The 13527-nt window shown below is 38.3% G+C and overlaps 2 protein-coding genes across 6 annotated transcripts in view; both read right to left on the reverse strand.

Annotated features, from left to right (window-relative positions):
* Positions 1–1548: 1548 nt before the first annotated feature.
* mgat2 (alpha-1,6-mannosyl-glycoprotein 2-beta-N-acetylglucosaminyltransferase) lies at positions 1549–7615 on the reverse strand. Of its 3 annotated transcripts, none has more exons than XM_072270850.1 (2): positions 7509–7615; positions 1549–7249 (listed from the first exon to the last, which is right to left on the reverse strand). In XM_072270850.1, the coding sequence occupies exon 2, from the start codon at positions 7213–7215 to the stop codon at positions 5911–5913; it is 1305 nt and encodes a 434-aa protein (XP_072126951.1). In that variant the 5' UTR covers positions 7216–7249; positions 7509–7615; the 3' UTR covers positions 1549–5910. The 3 variants fall into 3 exon arrangements, with proteins under 3 accessions (XP_072126951.1, XP_072126941.1, XP_072126957.1); XM_072270840.1 differs by having other exon boundaries at positions 7527–7609; XM_072270856.1 differs by having other exon boundaries at positions 7489–7576.
* Positions 7616–9079: 1464 nt separating this feature from the next.
* The window catches only part of lrr1 (leucine rich repeat protein 1), a 28428-nt gene continuing 23980 nt past the window's right edge, over positions 9080–13527 (reverse strand). For all 3 annotated transcript variants that reach the window (XM_072270885.1, XM_072270876.1, XM_072270867.1), the window contains one exon: positions 9080–9916. In XM_072270885.1, coding sequence (XP_072126986.1) covers positions 9664–9916 — 253 coding nt within the window. In that variant the 3' untranslated portion in view covers positions 9080–9663. The remainder of the gene's footprint in view (positions 9917–13527) is intronic.

The following is a 13527-nucleotide window of genomic DNA, read 5'->3' on the forward strand; positions in this document are numbered from 1 at the left end:
TGTTCCTATGTCTTGTGCTCTGTATATAAAAAGTGATTGAGGCAGGTACAATAACAACATTTAAAAGATACTTGGAAAAGTACATGAATAGGAAAAGTTTAGAAGCACAAGGGCCAAACGCAGGCAAAAGGGTCAAGCTTAGATGGGCATCTCTCTTGAGCCAAAGAAACATGTTTCAGTGCCGTATACATTCTGTTTTTTAAAAAGGAACAATGAGAAATAGCTGGGATAAACTTACTTGTATTGATGATATTGACTTAAACATATGGTACATGATTTTAAAAAAGTCCGCACATTTTATAACATTTAGCTGTGTGGTACTGGTGATGAAAGCATTAAATGCTTCAGGACGGCATAAGTAGGTTGGTGAGATGGACAGAAAAACGGCAAATGAAATCCGATCCAGACAAGTGTTAAGTAATGCATTTCAAGAACTGCAATAAGGTGAGGGAATACCATATACATAGTAAGATATCGTGTGGTGTGGAGAACCTCTGAATATATATCCATAAATTGTTAAAAGGTAGCAGCACAGATCACTAAGTTTAAAAATGCTTTCCTTTTTAAAAAAAATCATAGAATGCAAGAGCTGGAAAGTTGCACACTAAAGCTAGCATGTTGTATTCTGAAGCAACACCCACAAAATGCTGCAGGAACTCAGCAGGTCAGGCAGCATCTACAGAAATGAAAAAAAGTCGACATTTCAGGCCAAGACCCTTCTTCAGGGCTGAGAAGAAAGGGGGAAACGCCAGAATAAAAAGGTGGGTGTGGGGATAGAGGCGAGCAGGAAGGTGATAGGTGGGCGAGAAAGGTCAGGGGATGGTGAAGAAAGAAGCTGATAGGAGAGGAGAGTGAACTGTAGGAGAAAGGGAAGGGGGGTGGGGAATCCAGGGGGAAGTAATAGGCAGGTCAGAAGAAGTGAAAAGTCATGGTACAGAATGGGGGGGGGGGGCGGGATTTTGTTCATCGGAAGGAGAAATCAATATTCGTACCATCAGGTTGGAGGGTACCCTGATAGAATATAAGGTGTTCCTCCATGCTGAGGCTACATCTTGGGACAAGAGGAGGCCATGGATTGACATGCCGGACAGGAATGGGAATCAAAATTAAAATGTTTGGCCACCAGGAATTCTGATCATCACACTGCAGAAAGAAAACATAATTGTGTTGGAGAAGAATTTCCCCAAAGACTGCAGGCGCACATGTACAAGACATGCAGAGGATCAAAGGATAGCAAAAGGAAAATTCTTTCTTTGCACTATTTAAAAAGACCATCAATGTATTGCTTGTTTATTGTTGATTGACTTCTAGAATATTAAATTACAATACTATCTGATTTTGTGGTATTTAAATGTAGTGTTGTAGAAGTAAGTATTGTGTACCCAACCTAAACCTCTAGTGATCATTTTCAAAGGCGTTCAGCATGACAGCCCGGTATGACCAAGACCTACTGAGTAGAATCAGAGAAATATTGAGAAGAACCCTCAGGCCCTATTTACAAAAGGTCTTCATGAATCAATTATCTTTCATGCACCACAGCAAAGGGAAATCATAAGGTTTCAATTTATTCAGAAAATCACCACAGAAATGCACCACTACTGTTGCGCAGGACCAGAATCATAATACCAACTTTAATGTTTCTGTCTCTTTCCAGGGAATATTTACAACATTTTGTGGCTTAGAGTTCACAAATGCAATTTACTTCAGAAGAGCAGAATTTATCATTTTCTTCCTTGGCAGGAAATAGCAGGCAGCAAAAGCATGTGGCTTTTCAAACAAGTTCCTGATACTACAAAGTATGAATAATTCACAGTAGCTTGTTGGCACCAGATGTGAAGGAGTTATTAATGTGTTCATTATGCATATGACAGCTAGGCTCTCCATTTTGAGCCTCTATTCCAAATGAAAAAGAGACTAACTAACCTCGCGGCACATTGTCAGTATCTTAAATGGTGATCGCAGGTGGAGACGTACTCTGCTGAAACACCTATGCTGGTTTAACTCATTCTGGCAACTGAGGAAGTGAAGAGCCAAGAGGTACAGTTGATAAAGCGAGAGGTGAGGAGGTTCTCTACTGGTGGAGCTATCAGAAAAGATATGGTACCACACTTTAAATGAAGACAATAGCAATTCCTTATTCCTGAAGGTTCTCATTGTTATTTTTCTAAAAGGAGAAAGCCACAAGATTATGTTTATGCTGAGACAAATTACAGATTTGAGTTGGGAGCAGTGAGAGATGCATGTTTGTATCACCTGTATCTTATAAATCAGATGTGATTATGCTGTGAAGAGTTGAGACTAAGGGAGGAGGATTAGGTCTGAGCACCGTCATTATCAATGGTCTCATGTCTGCCATTTGTCTTGGATTTGACCATAGGAGCAACCATGACGAACATTCATCCTTTTGACTTGGCAGTGAACACACCGTGTGGGATATAGGTGTAAAGCTTGGTATAATTCATGTATCTGGTGGGACATTTAAAAGGCTTATTAGTGACTTGATACAGTTGCTTATGAAGTGCCTGAAACTACTGTTGCAATTGGAACATGTCATCGAACATTCTGTGGCACTCCCGTCCTTATGCTTATTTCCACAGCCACTGCCTCTTTTTTCTGCTGCTTCAGCTACTGTAGTCTGAATGCAAAACCTTCTCCCATCATTGCCCAAGGTTTCTATTGTATCAGAGCACTACAGTGTAGCTGTTGCTTCTATCCTAACAGCACTTCTGGAAACTATGACCAACTTTGGAATGATTTCCACTCCCACTACTTCATTCAGCTTGACTACACCACCCCTTTAAGAGGAGCAGGTAAATTGTAATCTGCATAAAGGTGGCTTGAACTATCAAGTCACTCAAAAGTGGTCCCATGGGAGTCTGTTAAGACAATCTGCAGCAAGCTAAGGCTTGCCCAGATACTAAAAGCATAAAGAAATGGCATTGCAAATTTTTCCAGTGCTATATAACTTAGTTCCAATGTCTTCGGAGAGGAACAAGGAGAAGGAATTTATTTAAAAGTGAAGAAAAACAGAATCCACAGTGCCTCTTTGTTAATATTTGTCAGTTTTCCCTTCTCACTAAATCTGTGAATGCTGACAGCTGTTCCGTCCATATTTCACATTTTCATATGTGAGCTAACTCAGCAATCATTGCTAAATTACGTGTGTTCACAAGCATCCTTAACAAGACTAAACTCCTTTACATCTACTATGCTCAAAAGCGCACATCAGTGGAAGATTTATGGGAGACGTTTTGAAGAATGAGGCAACTTTACAGATTTGGAAGAGGAAAAAAGAGAACCATTGACCAATGGCTAACACGAGGGGGCATAGTTTTAAGGCGCTTGGAAGTAGGTACAAGGGGGAGGTCAGAGGTAAGTTTTTCACACAGAGAGTGGTGGTGCATGGAACGCACTGCTAGTCACAGTGGTAGAGGCAGATGCAATAGAGTCTTTTAAGAGATTCTTAGATAGGTACATGGAGCTTAGAAGAATAGAGGGCTATGCGGTAGGGAAATTCTAGGCAGTTTCTAGAATAGGTTACATGGTCAGCACAACATCATGGGCCGAAGGGCCTGTAATGTGCTGTAGATTTCTAAGTTCTGTATTTCATTTCCATGGAAGCCAAGCACTGAACGGTGCAGCACTGACATCATCTCATGGGAGACAGCCACACAGAGAGACTCCCGTAAGCCAGGACCACCAGACTCAAAAATAGTTACTTTCCCCAAGAAGTAAGGCTGATCAACATCTCCACTTACTAACTCCACCACTACTTTATTATTTCCAGTCAGTCACACAAGTACAATCTAGTGTCACTTTATGGAAATACAATTAATCCACATATATAAGCTATCTTATGTATTTATATTTATCATGTTTTTATTATTATTGTGTTTTTTATCCTGTGTGTATTTTTGTGTTGCATCAGATCCAGACTAACAATTATTTTGTTCTCCTTACACTTGTATACAGGACATGATATTAATCCTGAACCTTGAAACTGGAATTGCAGGGATGAGAGTTAGGATTTGGAGCAGGGGTAAGGGTTTAACAGAGATTGTTAGTGGTGGTGGGGGGCTGGGGGAAGGACCACTCATCAAAATGACAGTTTTACACTATTTAGACTCGGCCGACAACATGACCCATTGTGTTACTTGAATTTTTCCAGTGATTTTCCCAGAGAGGTCGACCCTTCCCTCTGTAAAGTAAAAGGATGGAGTAATCTGTTCCGAAGGGGAAAAGATTATCATCTTCATTTTTCACAAGGTTTTGTCTGAATAAGAAATTTTGCTGAGTATGGTCACTGTAAAAAGGACATGCCCCTTCTGGGCAATATAGCAAGAATGGAACATTAGGATCAAACTTAAATGTCTTGTGGAGAAGACTCGATGGGCCAAGTAGCCTAATTCTGCTCTATGTCTTATGGTCGTCACCACTATCCTCCCACCTCATTAATGAAAAGCAGATTGTATGGAGGTGATTGACATATAGGAAAGTAAAATAGCTTGTTTTAAACAAAAGTCATATAATTTGAAACTGAAATTAAAGTACAGATAACTTTTAGAACAATGTATGACTCATTACATCTCTTCCAGTTCACAAAAAGAATCGTATTGTTCTTTTTATTTTAGGAGGCTGTACAATGAAAAGCAAAAAAATTTAACCAAGGCATTTGCTTTTAAAAAATGAGCAGTTTCAGGGGGTCAGCAGTATCTCAAACTGCAGTGAAGCACCATCTGTCAAGTCAGATGAACCCTAATAAATGCAATCACAGGGAAAAGACATGCTGGTTTTTTTTTGGAATACCATCACCAACAAAGGAACAAAAACATTTCACTGTAGTATCAGTTACAGATTTGTGTTCAAAGGAAAGAACTGAACAGTATCGTGACTAAGATTTCGATTTAGTGTACTAATGAATGAGTGAAATTTTCACATAGCCATTCATTGAAGGTGTTTTCCCTTTACTACCATTTCATACATACTCTTGTGGTGAATTGATTAAGTCTTCATACCAATTCCATTTTGGCAAAATATCCACTAACATAGCTGCAGATTTTGATTTTGGATCTCTGGGTATTTTAAGGAGTGAGTATTTTGAACTGTATAAAGTATTTCCAGTTACAGTTCTGCCACTTGTTTCAAAAATAACCTGGATAATAAAATTAAGATTAATCTCACCACAATATCACACATTAAGGCATATTAAAAAGTTTTCTTAATGTAAATACATTAAAAGAACAGTGTGACAATGCTGATTTTGAACAAGTATCACCTGTAAATTAAATCAAACAATGAAAAGTGAGCCTTAACTAAATGACATAAAATGAGCAGGTTTGACTTTTGCCATCAAAGTTGCATTTTCTCCTTCTCAGTTACCAGAATACATACTGTACAAAGAATGGTAACCTGCTGAAAGGGCTTAAGTTCTTTAAAAGGCAAAAAAAACCTTTTCTTTTTGCTATTCTTTTGTAAAGGCATCAAAATGCCGATGTACCAGCATTCTTCCAGCACCTTATTCTTGGGACCTAATGGCAAATGCCAAAAAAGATACATCTGACTGGGGACCAGACTCCCAGGTTTCATCCAGCACTGTTTTTCAGTGTGGTTACTAACACCAGTCAAACATTGGAACCTTGGTTGATTTTTCCCTCTTTCCTACTTGATGGATAATGAAACCAATTGCAACATCCCTTACTGAGAGAAATTAATCCAGAGGCTAGGTCAAACCCAGCCCTTCTGTGGTCCATAAATTTCAGGACCACATCTTTTTTTGGGAGGAAAAATGTCATTGGAATAGTCATTTTCTTAGGGTTTAAATTCAAAGATTGTATAACACTGCTTCTGTTCCTGCAACAGCAGAAAACTAAACTACTGAACTCATGATATGGCATAAAATTTATTACATAATTACTGCAGACGGCGATAGCTTGCACACAATTCATGGTCCCTTATATCTCCCCAGCCTCCATTTTTCACGTGTGGAGTAATTGCACCCGATGGATACACTTTGCTTATTGTCATTGTTTCTGGAAATAAGTGCTGCATATTACTACTTATAATTTTGTCTATTTTAGAAACTTCAACAGATGGCATGCACGCTTTCTTGTGATGCATACCACAATCACCAGCATGGTAAATCCGAGGAGCTTCACAAACCATAACTTTCCAATATTGAGGCAAACAGGACACTGTTAAATGCTGTAGTGTCCAATCCCAGTTATAGTCATCATATTTGCAAAAAGTATCTGTGCACTGTATTAATTTTAGATAGGTCTCTCTGGTCATAGCCATGCCCATGTTATGCTCCGTTGATCGCCAGGTTTTCACCTCAACTTTATTTGTTTTATCTCCAAAATTACTAACTCGCATATATGCCCCAAGAGACAGTATGTCACAGTCAGGACAATTTTCAGCTTTCAGTCTCCACATATTTTTCAGAACATGATAAAAATCAGGTGACAGATAGTGGTCCTCTTCAATGAACAGCACTAGACCCTTATGATTTTCCAAAACCTTGACTTTCTCCCAAACAAAATGCAACTTCCACCACCAGTGGTGTTTGGTTTGACAGAATTTGGACTCTCTATAATGGCCAAATGAATCTGGATACTCAGCATTGATACAGCCCAATTTGAAAGCATCCGCCTTGCTTATGTCACGTGGACAGTCCTTGGGATCGTGCCCTGGGAATTCGTTGGGATACAACTGGATACTGAACGGAAAAAATATTTGTAGTACTTGACAAAAATCGATGCTGGCCACGATCTGGTTGATCTGCGGCGACCAGAAGTCATGGCTAAATATTAACAAGATATTTTCTATGCCTTTGACTTTTCTGAGCGAGTTCACGAGTAACTGCAGGTATTCTGGCCTGTTGTGCACTTGGATCACCACCACCACGTCGTCGGGAGGACGTGTCCTTACGCTCTCCCGGTTTCTGACAACCTGATCGAAGTTTAACTGGTAGACGATCCCTCGGTAACCCAGCGTCAGGTTGTCGATCTCCGGCCTCTCCAACCTACCCGGCTGAGACTCGTTGGAAACTTTCCGGCTCACCTTCCCGTCGCCAACTCGCGGTGAACGCGGTGTCTCGGCGTCCCTCGGAAATGCCTCCGGTTTCCTCTGCTTGCCGCTCGTCCAGAAGCCGAAGGCGGCCACCAGCACGACGAGCGCCAGCACCAGGACTTTCCTCTTGTAGATGCGGAACCTCATGTTGTCCGGCGAGCTGGCGGCGCCCTTCTCCTGACTGAAACAGACCAAAACACGGGGTGATATCGCTGGCGGCACCGGGCAGCTTCCGATTAATAAAGGCACGGCCGCGGTGCGGTGCCGGCCGCGCTCCGGATCATTTCCAGCCAAGGACGGGAGGCGACCGGCACTCCCTCCCGCTCGCCACCCTCCGCAGCGCAATATCCGATCCGGGGAGAGCGGGGAGCCGGCCCGCGGTGCCGCCCGCCCACCCACTCTCAGCGGCCGAATCCGTACCGCCCTTCGCCCCTCCTCACATTCACACCGATACCGACATCCTGCGGGCAACGGCCCCGCGCCCGCCTCTGCTCATCCAGCTCCCCGGAGACCGCCCGCCTCCTCCTGTCGCCTCTCCGTCCTGATTGGTGCGCAGCGGAACACAAGTCCAGCCGTGATTGATCGACTCATCTGTCACTCGCTGGCGCTTCTCTCTTCCCGAGAGCGTCGCACCTCACATTAGTGGGTCGCTACTTTATGACGTTGGCGCTACAGGGCAGCAATGTCATGGTTGCATTTGGTTTGCTGCGTGGTTGAAAGCTCCTTAAATAACGCTGTTTCAACCATAAGCTACTAGGACTCTACGTTAAACAGAAAATGCTCGAAATACTCAATGGGCAATAGAGCTGCCAGCGAGAAATAGAGGGCTGACATTAATTGTAAACCTCGTTTTTAACAGATGCGTTTGTTGCAATGTTTATAAATTGTCGAAAATACTTTTTTCCATGCTGTCCGACTTAATTTTAGTTATCAATATTTCGTGTCGTGTCTTTAATGTATTTAGTTAAACTTCCAAGCACCTGTGCATGTTATACATGTCACCTGCACTTTGTTTAGAACATCCATTTAGAGTCAGGGCACTAAACAACTATATATGAAACTTCTCGACATTCAGAACAATCTTCCTCTGCCTTCAGACTCTCTTTTTCCATAAACTGTGGCTACATAGGTGACAAATTAAGACAAATGGAGAGCATTTTGCATGACAAGATACTATGCTGTATTCTTGTGTGTACCATGTACCATTTGTGGATACACGAGGAAATCTGCAGATGCTGGAATTTCAAGCAACATACATCAAAGTTGCTGGTGAATGCAGCAGGCCAGGCAGCATCTCTAGGAAGAGGTACAGTCGATGTTTCGGGCCGAGACCCTTCGTCAGGACTAACTGAAAGAAGAGTTAGTAAGAGATTTGAAAGTAGGAGGAGGAGGGGAGATCCGAAATGATAGAAGACAGGACTGGGAGGGATGGAGCCAAGAGCTGGACAGTTGATTGGCAAAAGGGATATGAGAGGATCATGGGACAAGAGGGCTAAGGAGACAGAAAAGGGGATGGTCTCTTTTTTGCTGACTTTAAACTGATTCCTGGTTAAGCAACTCAAATTTGAGTTTTTGATTTTAAAATTTTCTTCCTTGTTTGCATATCCCTCCAACTTCCATTCAAGTTACACCTTAAAACTCACCTCTGACTGAGCTTTTGGCCATATGCCTTTTGGTATCCTATGTGGTTCAATGTCAATGTTTTTTTTGGACAGGATGTAGTACCTTGGTTATGTAACCTTTGGCTGAAAACTCTCACATCCAGGATCTGGGTAAGGTTTGCAGCATTGATGCATTGCAAAGAAAGAAGGGGGTCACACATCAGCATCTCACAAATTATTTACCTTGTAAACCACAAGTCCTGCTTGAAATTAAAGATACAAAACGCTTTAGATTTTGGAACTAGATTTACAAATAGTAAAATGCAAGATTATTTTGTTAAAATAAAGGTGAAAATTTGTTATAGAATAACATTTCCAAGAATGCATATTTTAACGATACTGGTCTGGTATATTTTAGTGAACATGATAACTTTTTTATTAAATATAAATGAAAATGCCACATACAATGGAAGAAATTCATTAAACATTTGTCTTCTCAATAAAAAGATGCATATACTGTATTTTAGGTTTACGAATTGCAAAACGAAAACAGTGATCTCTACACAGAATACTGCTGTGCAATTTTTTATAAAGTTTAATTATCTATGACTTAATCCAGTCTCAAGGTCTACTTAAATTGCTTTGTTTACTAATGCAAGTTTTCCTATCAAAAATCTTCCAGAGAGTACATACAAAATATAGTAGCCAAACAGCTAAAGATAATTTTAACTCAATACCTAAAATATAGAACTTTTCAAGTTAATGGCTTTGTCCCAAAAATACTGATTTCAGTTTTGTAGTCCAAAACCTTGCTATAATGTTCTTAAAATGTACATTTTGTTCAGCCTCACTCACCAAAGTAGTATGTACCAAAGCTGGATATTTTAGAAAAACAGCTAACATGTACATCAAGTTTCTGCATTGCTTAAAATGGTCAAAAATTAATGTTGGCAGAATATTAAACAGCTTACCATTTAACTTGAACATTTCATGACTATCTGTTACGTTGTTGATACTTATCAATGAACTGTGAGTAACAAGTTAAAGAACAGAAATAGTAGAGAATTGGGGCTTCAGTACCACCCATATTGTCCACCAGGACCACCGTATGGGACACCTGATGTAAATTCAGATTTACGACAATTTGAATGAAAGAGTTCAGACAAGGTCTTCTGCAAAGGCATCCTTTAATCAAATCCAGATCTTGACACAGGTGAGCTGGAAGGATATGTGGCCCGTACACAATTCTTTAGAAAAAGCAAAGAAAAAACATTTAGTTAGAACTGAATGAATCTATGCATGATTCAGGATGCAACTTAAGCAGCCTTTAAACAACAATATACTCAAAAGCTATTCCAGACCATTTAGGTGATGGAGATAAATGACAATGCAAAGGTAATACATTAATTTCTGTCTGATACTAGATTTTATGCAAGATGCAGAGTATTAATAGCTTGATTTGTTGCATTACTTTATGCTGTGTTATTTTAAAAGCTCTAATCAGAGATCCTACTGGCTGATGGAGTAGCAGTGTTTTTATATGCGCTCCTACTCTTTTTAATTTACTGCTTCTAGCTTGTTTTGAAAACTTACTTTTAAATGCAATATTGCTTTATGATGAGTCGTGCTAAAGCTACTAAAAAAGAGAACCCTCCTGTAACTTTGGAATCTGTTATAGTGACACTTCGGAAACATAAAAATGAACTTTCGGAGGAGTTCCAGCAACTCAGCACTGAATTTAAACGGATGGATGGAAAATTGGATTCTATTTAAAACACTTTTAAGTGAACACGATAAACAGATAAAAGAGAACGAAGACACTTTGACGATGTTCGACACGAAGACTGACGACCTGGAACAGATCTGTGATAAACAGTTAATGAAACATTAAGACAGAAGATTACTGACTTAGAAAACAGAAACAGAAGAAATAATCTACGTATTCTGGGTTTTAAACAGTCATTGGAGGGCAATCAGCTTTTGGAATTTTTTGCAAACCTTTTGGCTAAATTATTTCCAAATATTTTAAAATCTCCACCTAAAATAGTCCGACCTCACAGATCGCCTGTACCTAGACCTCCACTGAGAGGACAACCCCGTTCAGTGATAATTTGTCTTCACGACTTTCAAACAAAGGAACTTTTAATTCGTGAATCTCATTGGAAAGGTATGATTGATTATGAAGACCAGAAGTTCAGAAATGTGGAAGATTTTTCACCTGAGGTATTGAATGAACGCTTCAAGTTTTAAAAAATCATGTCTGATCTGTATAATAAAGGTTTTAAGCCCTCTCTTCATTAACCCGCTCATCTTAGAATCTTTTTGAAAAATGGCTGTCCGAGATGGTTCCGTTCCACCAAAGAGGTGCAGGTTTTCTTGAGTGCCGAATCAATCTCAGAAGTTTAACTGTTCAATAATTCTTCACACAAACTTATGTTGCATCTGCCTGATAGATCCTTTTGTTTCAGAAATCAGCAGTCTAACTGTTCATTACTTTCTTTTATGAACAATTGTTTTTACTACTTTTGGTATACCTTCTAATTTTTTTTTGTACTTTTATTTCCTTGTTTAGAAAATTAAGGATTTAGTATTAGTAAGTTTTCTTTGAGTTAATACTTCCTAAGTTAATATGATCTGAACTTTCATATTTCTTTCTAATATTTTTATACTATAATTTTAATGAGGTTTTTTAAAAAATGTTTAATTTTGTTCTTTTTTTTGTTGTGTCTTGCTGGAATGCATTTTTGCCTTGAAAATTTGTTTTTGGAGCTCAGCCAGTAGATTGTTTTGGGAGGAAATGGTAGGTTTAGCTGTCGACTGCCCTTTGGTCAATTTTCTCTCTTTGGGCAGGGATGGGGGAGTGGCTTTCTTTTTTTCTATCAGCTGTTTGGCTCTCTTAGCTTCATTTGTTCCTTGGTTACTTTTTCTTAAAGCTCATTGTTTGGATTTAATATATATTGCAGTGGTTTTTATTCACACATCTCCTTTAAGCAATATTTAAAATAGACCATATTTTTAATTTACTTAGTTTTAATGTGAAAGGATTAAACCATCCTGTGAAATGTATTAATTATATTAAGAAATTGAATGTCTCAATTTTTTTTTTTACAAGAAACACGTTTGTAAATATGATAATTTACATCTTTTCAGCCGTTGGAAGGGTTTATCTTTCCATTCCTCCTTTCAGGCTAAGGCAAGAGGAGTTTCGATTCTTATAGACAATTCAGTTTCTTTCGTTCAACATAATGTAGTGTCTGATACCAATGGACATTTTGTTATAGTCTCAGGGAAATTAGATAATAAATTAATGGTATTTGCTAATTTGTATGCCCCGAATATAGATGATCTAGGCTTTTTTTGAACGTTTTTTTTGCTTTTACCAGATTTAAATTTATATTCTTTGGTTTTAGGAGGAGACTTCAACTGTTGTTTAGATCCTGTTATAGATCATCCTTCTTCTAAACGATTGACTTGTAGTAGATCTGCCTCCTTTATTCAATCTTTTCTAATGAAATGTGATATTGTTGATGTTTGGCATTTTTTTTGCATCCAACAGATAAAGAGTACTCATTTTTTTTTTCTCATGTTCATCATACATATTCCAGGATTGATTTTTTTTTTTTGTTGATAGCCAATTGATTCCATTAGTTCAATCCTGTGAAAATAAAGAAATTGCTGTTTCAGATCATGCTCCTGTGTTTTTATCTTTAAATCTTCCGGGTATCTCCCAAATAAACAGATTCTGGTGTTTTAATCCAACTTTATCAGATAAAGATTTTAAAAATTTTTGGAGAGACAAATTATTTTTTTATGAAGAGAATATGCTAGAAGAGCCTTCTAGTCTTATTTTATGGGTTGCTTTTAAGGCTTATATTAGAGGACAAATTATTTCTTTTACCGCAAGTGTTAAGAAAAAAAGCTAATAAAGGAGAGAATTGAATTAACCAATCAGTTGAAACAATTAGACCAAAAATATGCTTTGGCTCCAGATCCTGTTTTATATAAAAGACGTGTTGAAATTAAAACTAAATACGATCTGCTCTTAATTTGTCCAATTGAAATGCAACTTTTAAAAGATAAAAGTCAGTTTTATGTTCATGGAGATAAAACAGGTAGACTATTAGCTAATCAGTTAAAGACCTTTATAGTTAAATGTCAAATTAAAGAAATTTGTAAAGCTAATAGTGATAAAACATCTGATCATTTAGAAATAAACAATGCTTTTAGAGAATTCTACTCTAAACTTTATAATTCTGATCCTCCTAAAGATAATTAATGAATAATTTTTTAGATCGATTAAACATTCCTACACTTTCTCATGATATTCGAAAATTGTTGGATCAACCAATTTCTTATGAGGAAATTGCCGATGTTTTTCACTCTTTGCACTCAGGGAAGGCTCCGGGTCCTGATGGATTTTCTGGAGAGTTTTATTAAGCTTTTTCCTCTTTGCTTATACCTCATTTATATTCAGTCCTTTCTGACTCTTTTAAATTAGGCAAGTTGCCACAATCTTTTTATGAAGCCTCTATTTAACTTATTCTTAAAAAGAATAAGGACCCAATTGAATGCTGTTCTTACAGACCTAATTCCTTACTTAATGTTGATATTAAAATTTTATCTAAACTTCTGCCTCGTAGGATTGAAAATATTTTGCCATCTATTATCTCTGATGATCAGACTGGATTTATCAAAAATCAATACTCCCACTTTAATATTCGTCATTTATTGAATGTTATTTATTCTCCTTCTAAAGAGATTTCAGAATGTGTGATATCCTTAGATGTTGAGAAAGCCTTTGATCGGGTTGAATGTAATTATTTATTTAAAACTTCAGAAAAATTTAACTTTGGGCCCG

This window comes from Mobula birostris, chromosome 1 (genome assembly GCF_030028105.1).
Source record: "Mobula birostris isolate sMobBir1 chromosome 1, sMobBir1.hap1, whole genome shotgun sequence".
Taxonomy (NCBI): Eukaryota; Metazoa; Chordata; class Chondrichthyes; order Myliobatiformes; family Myliobatidae; genus Mobula; species Mobula birostris.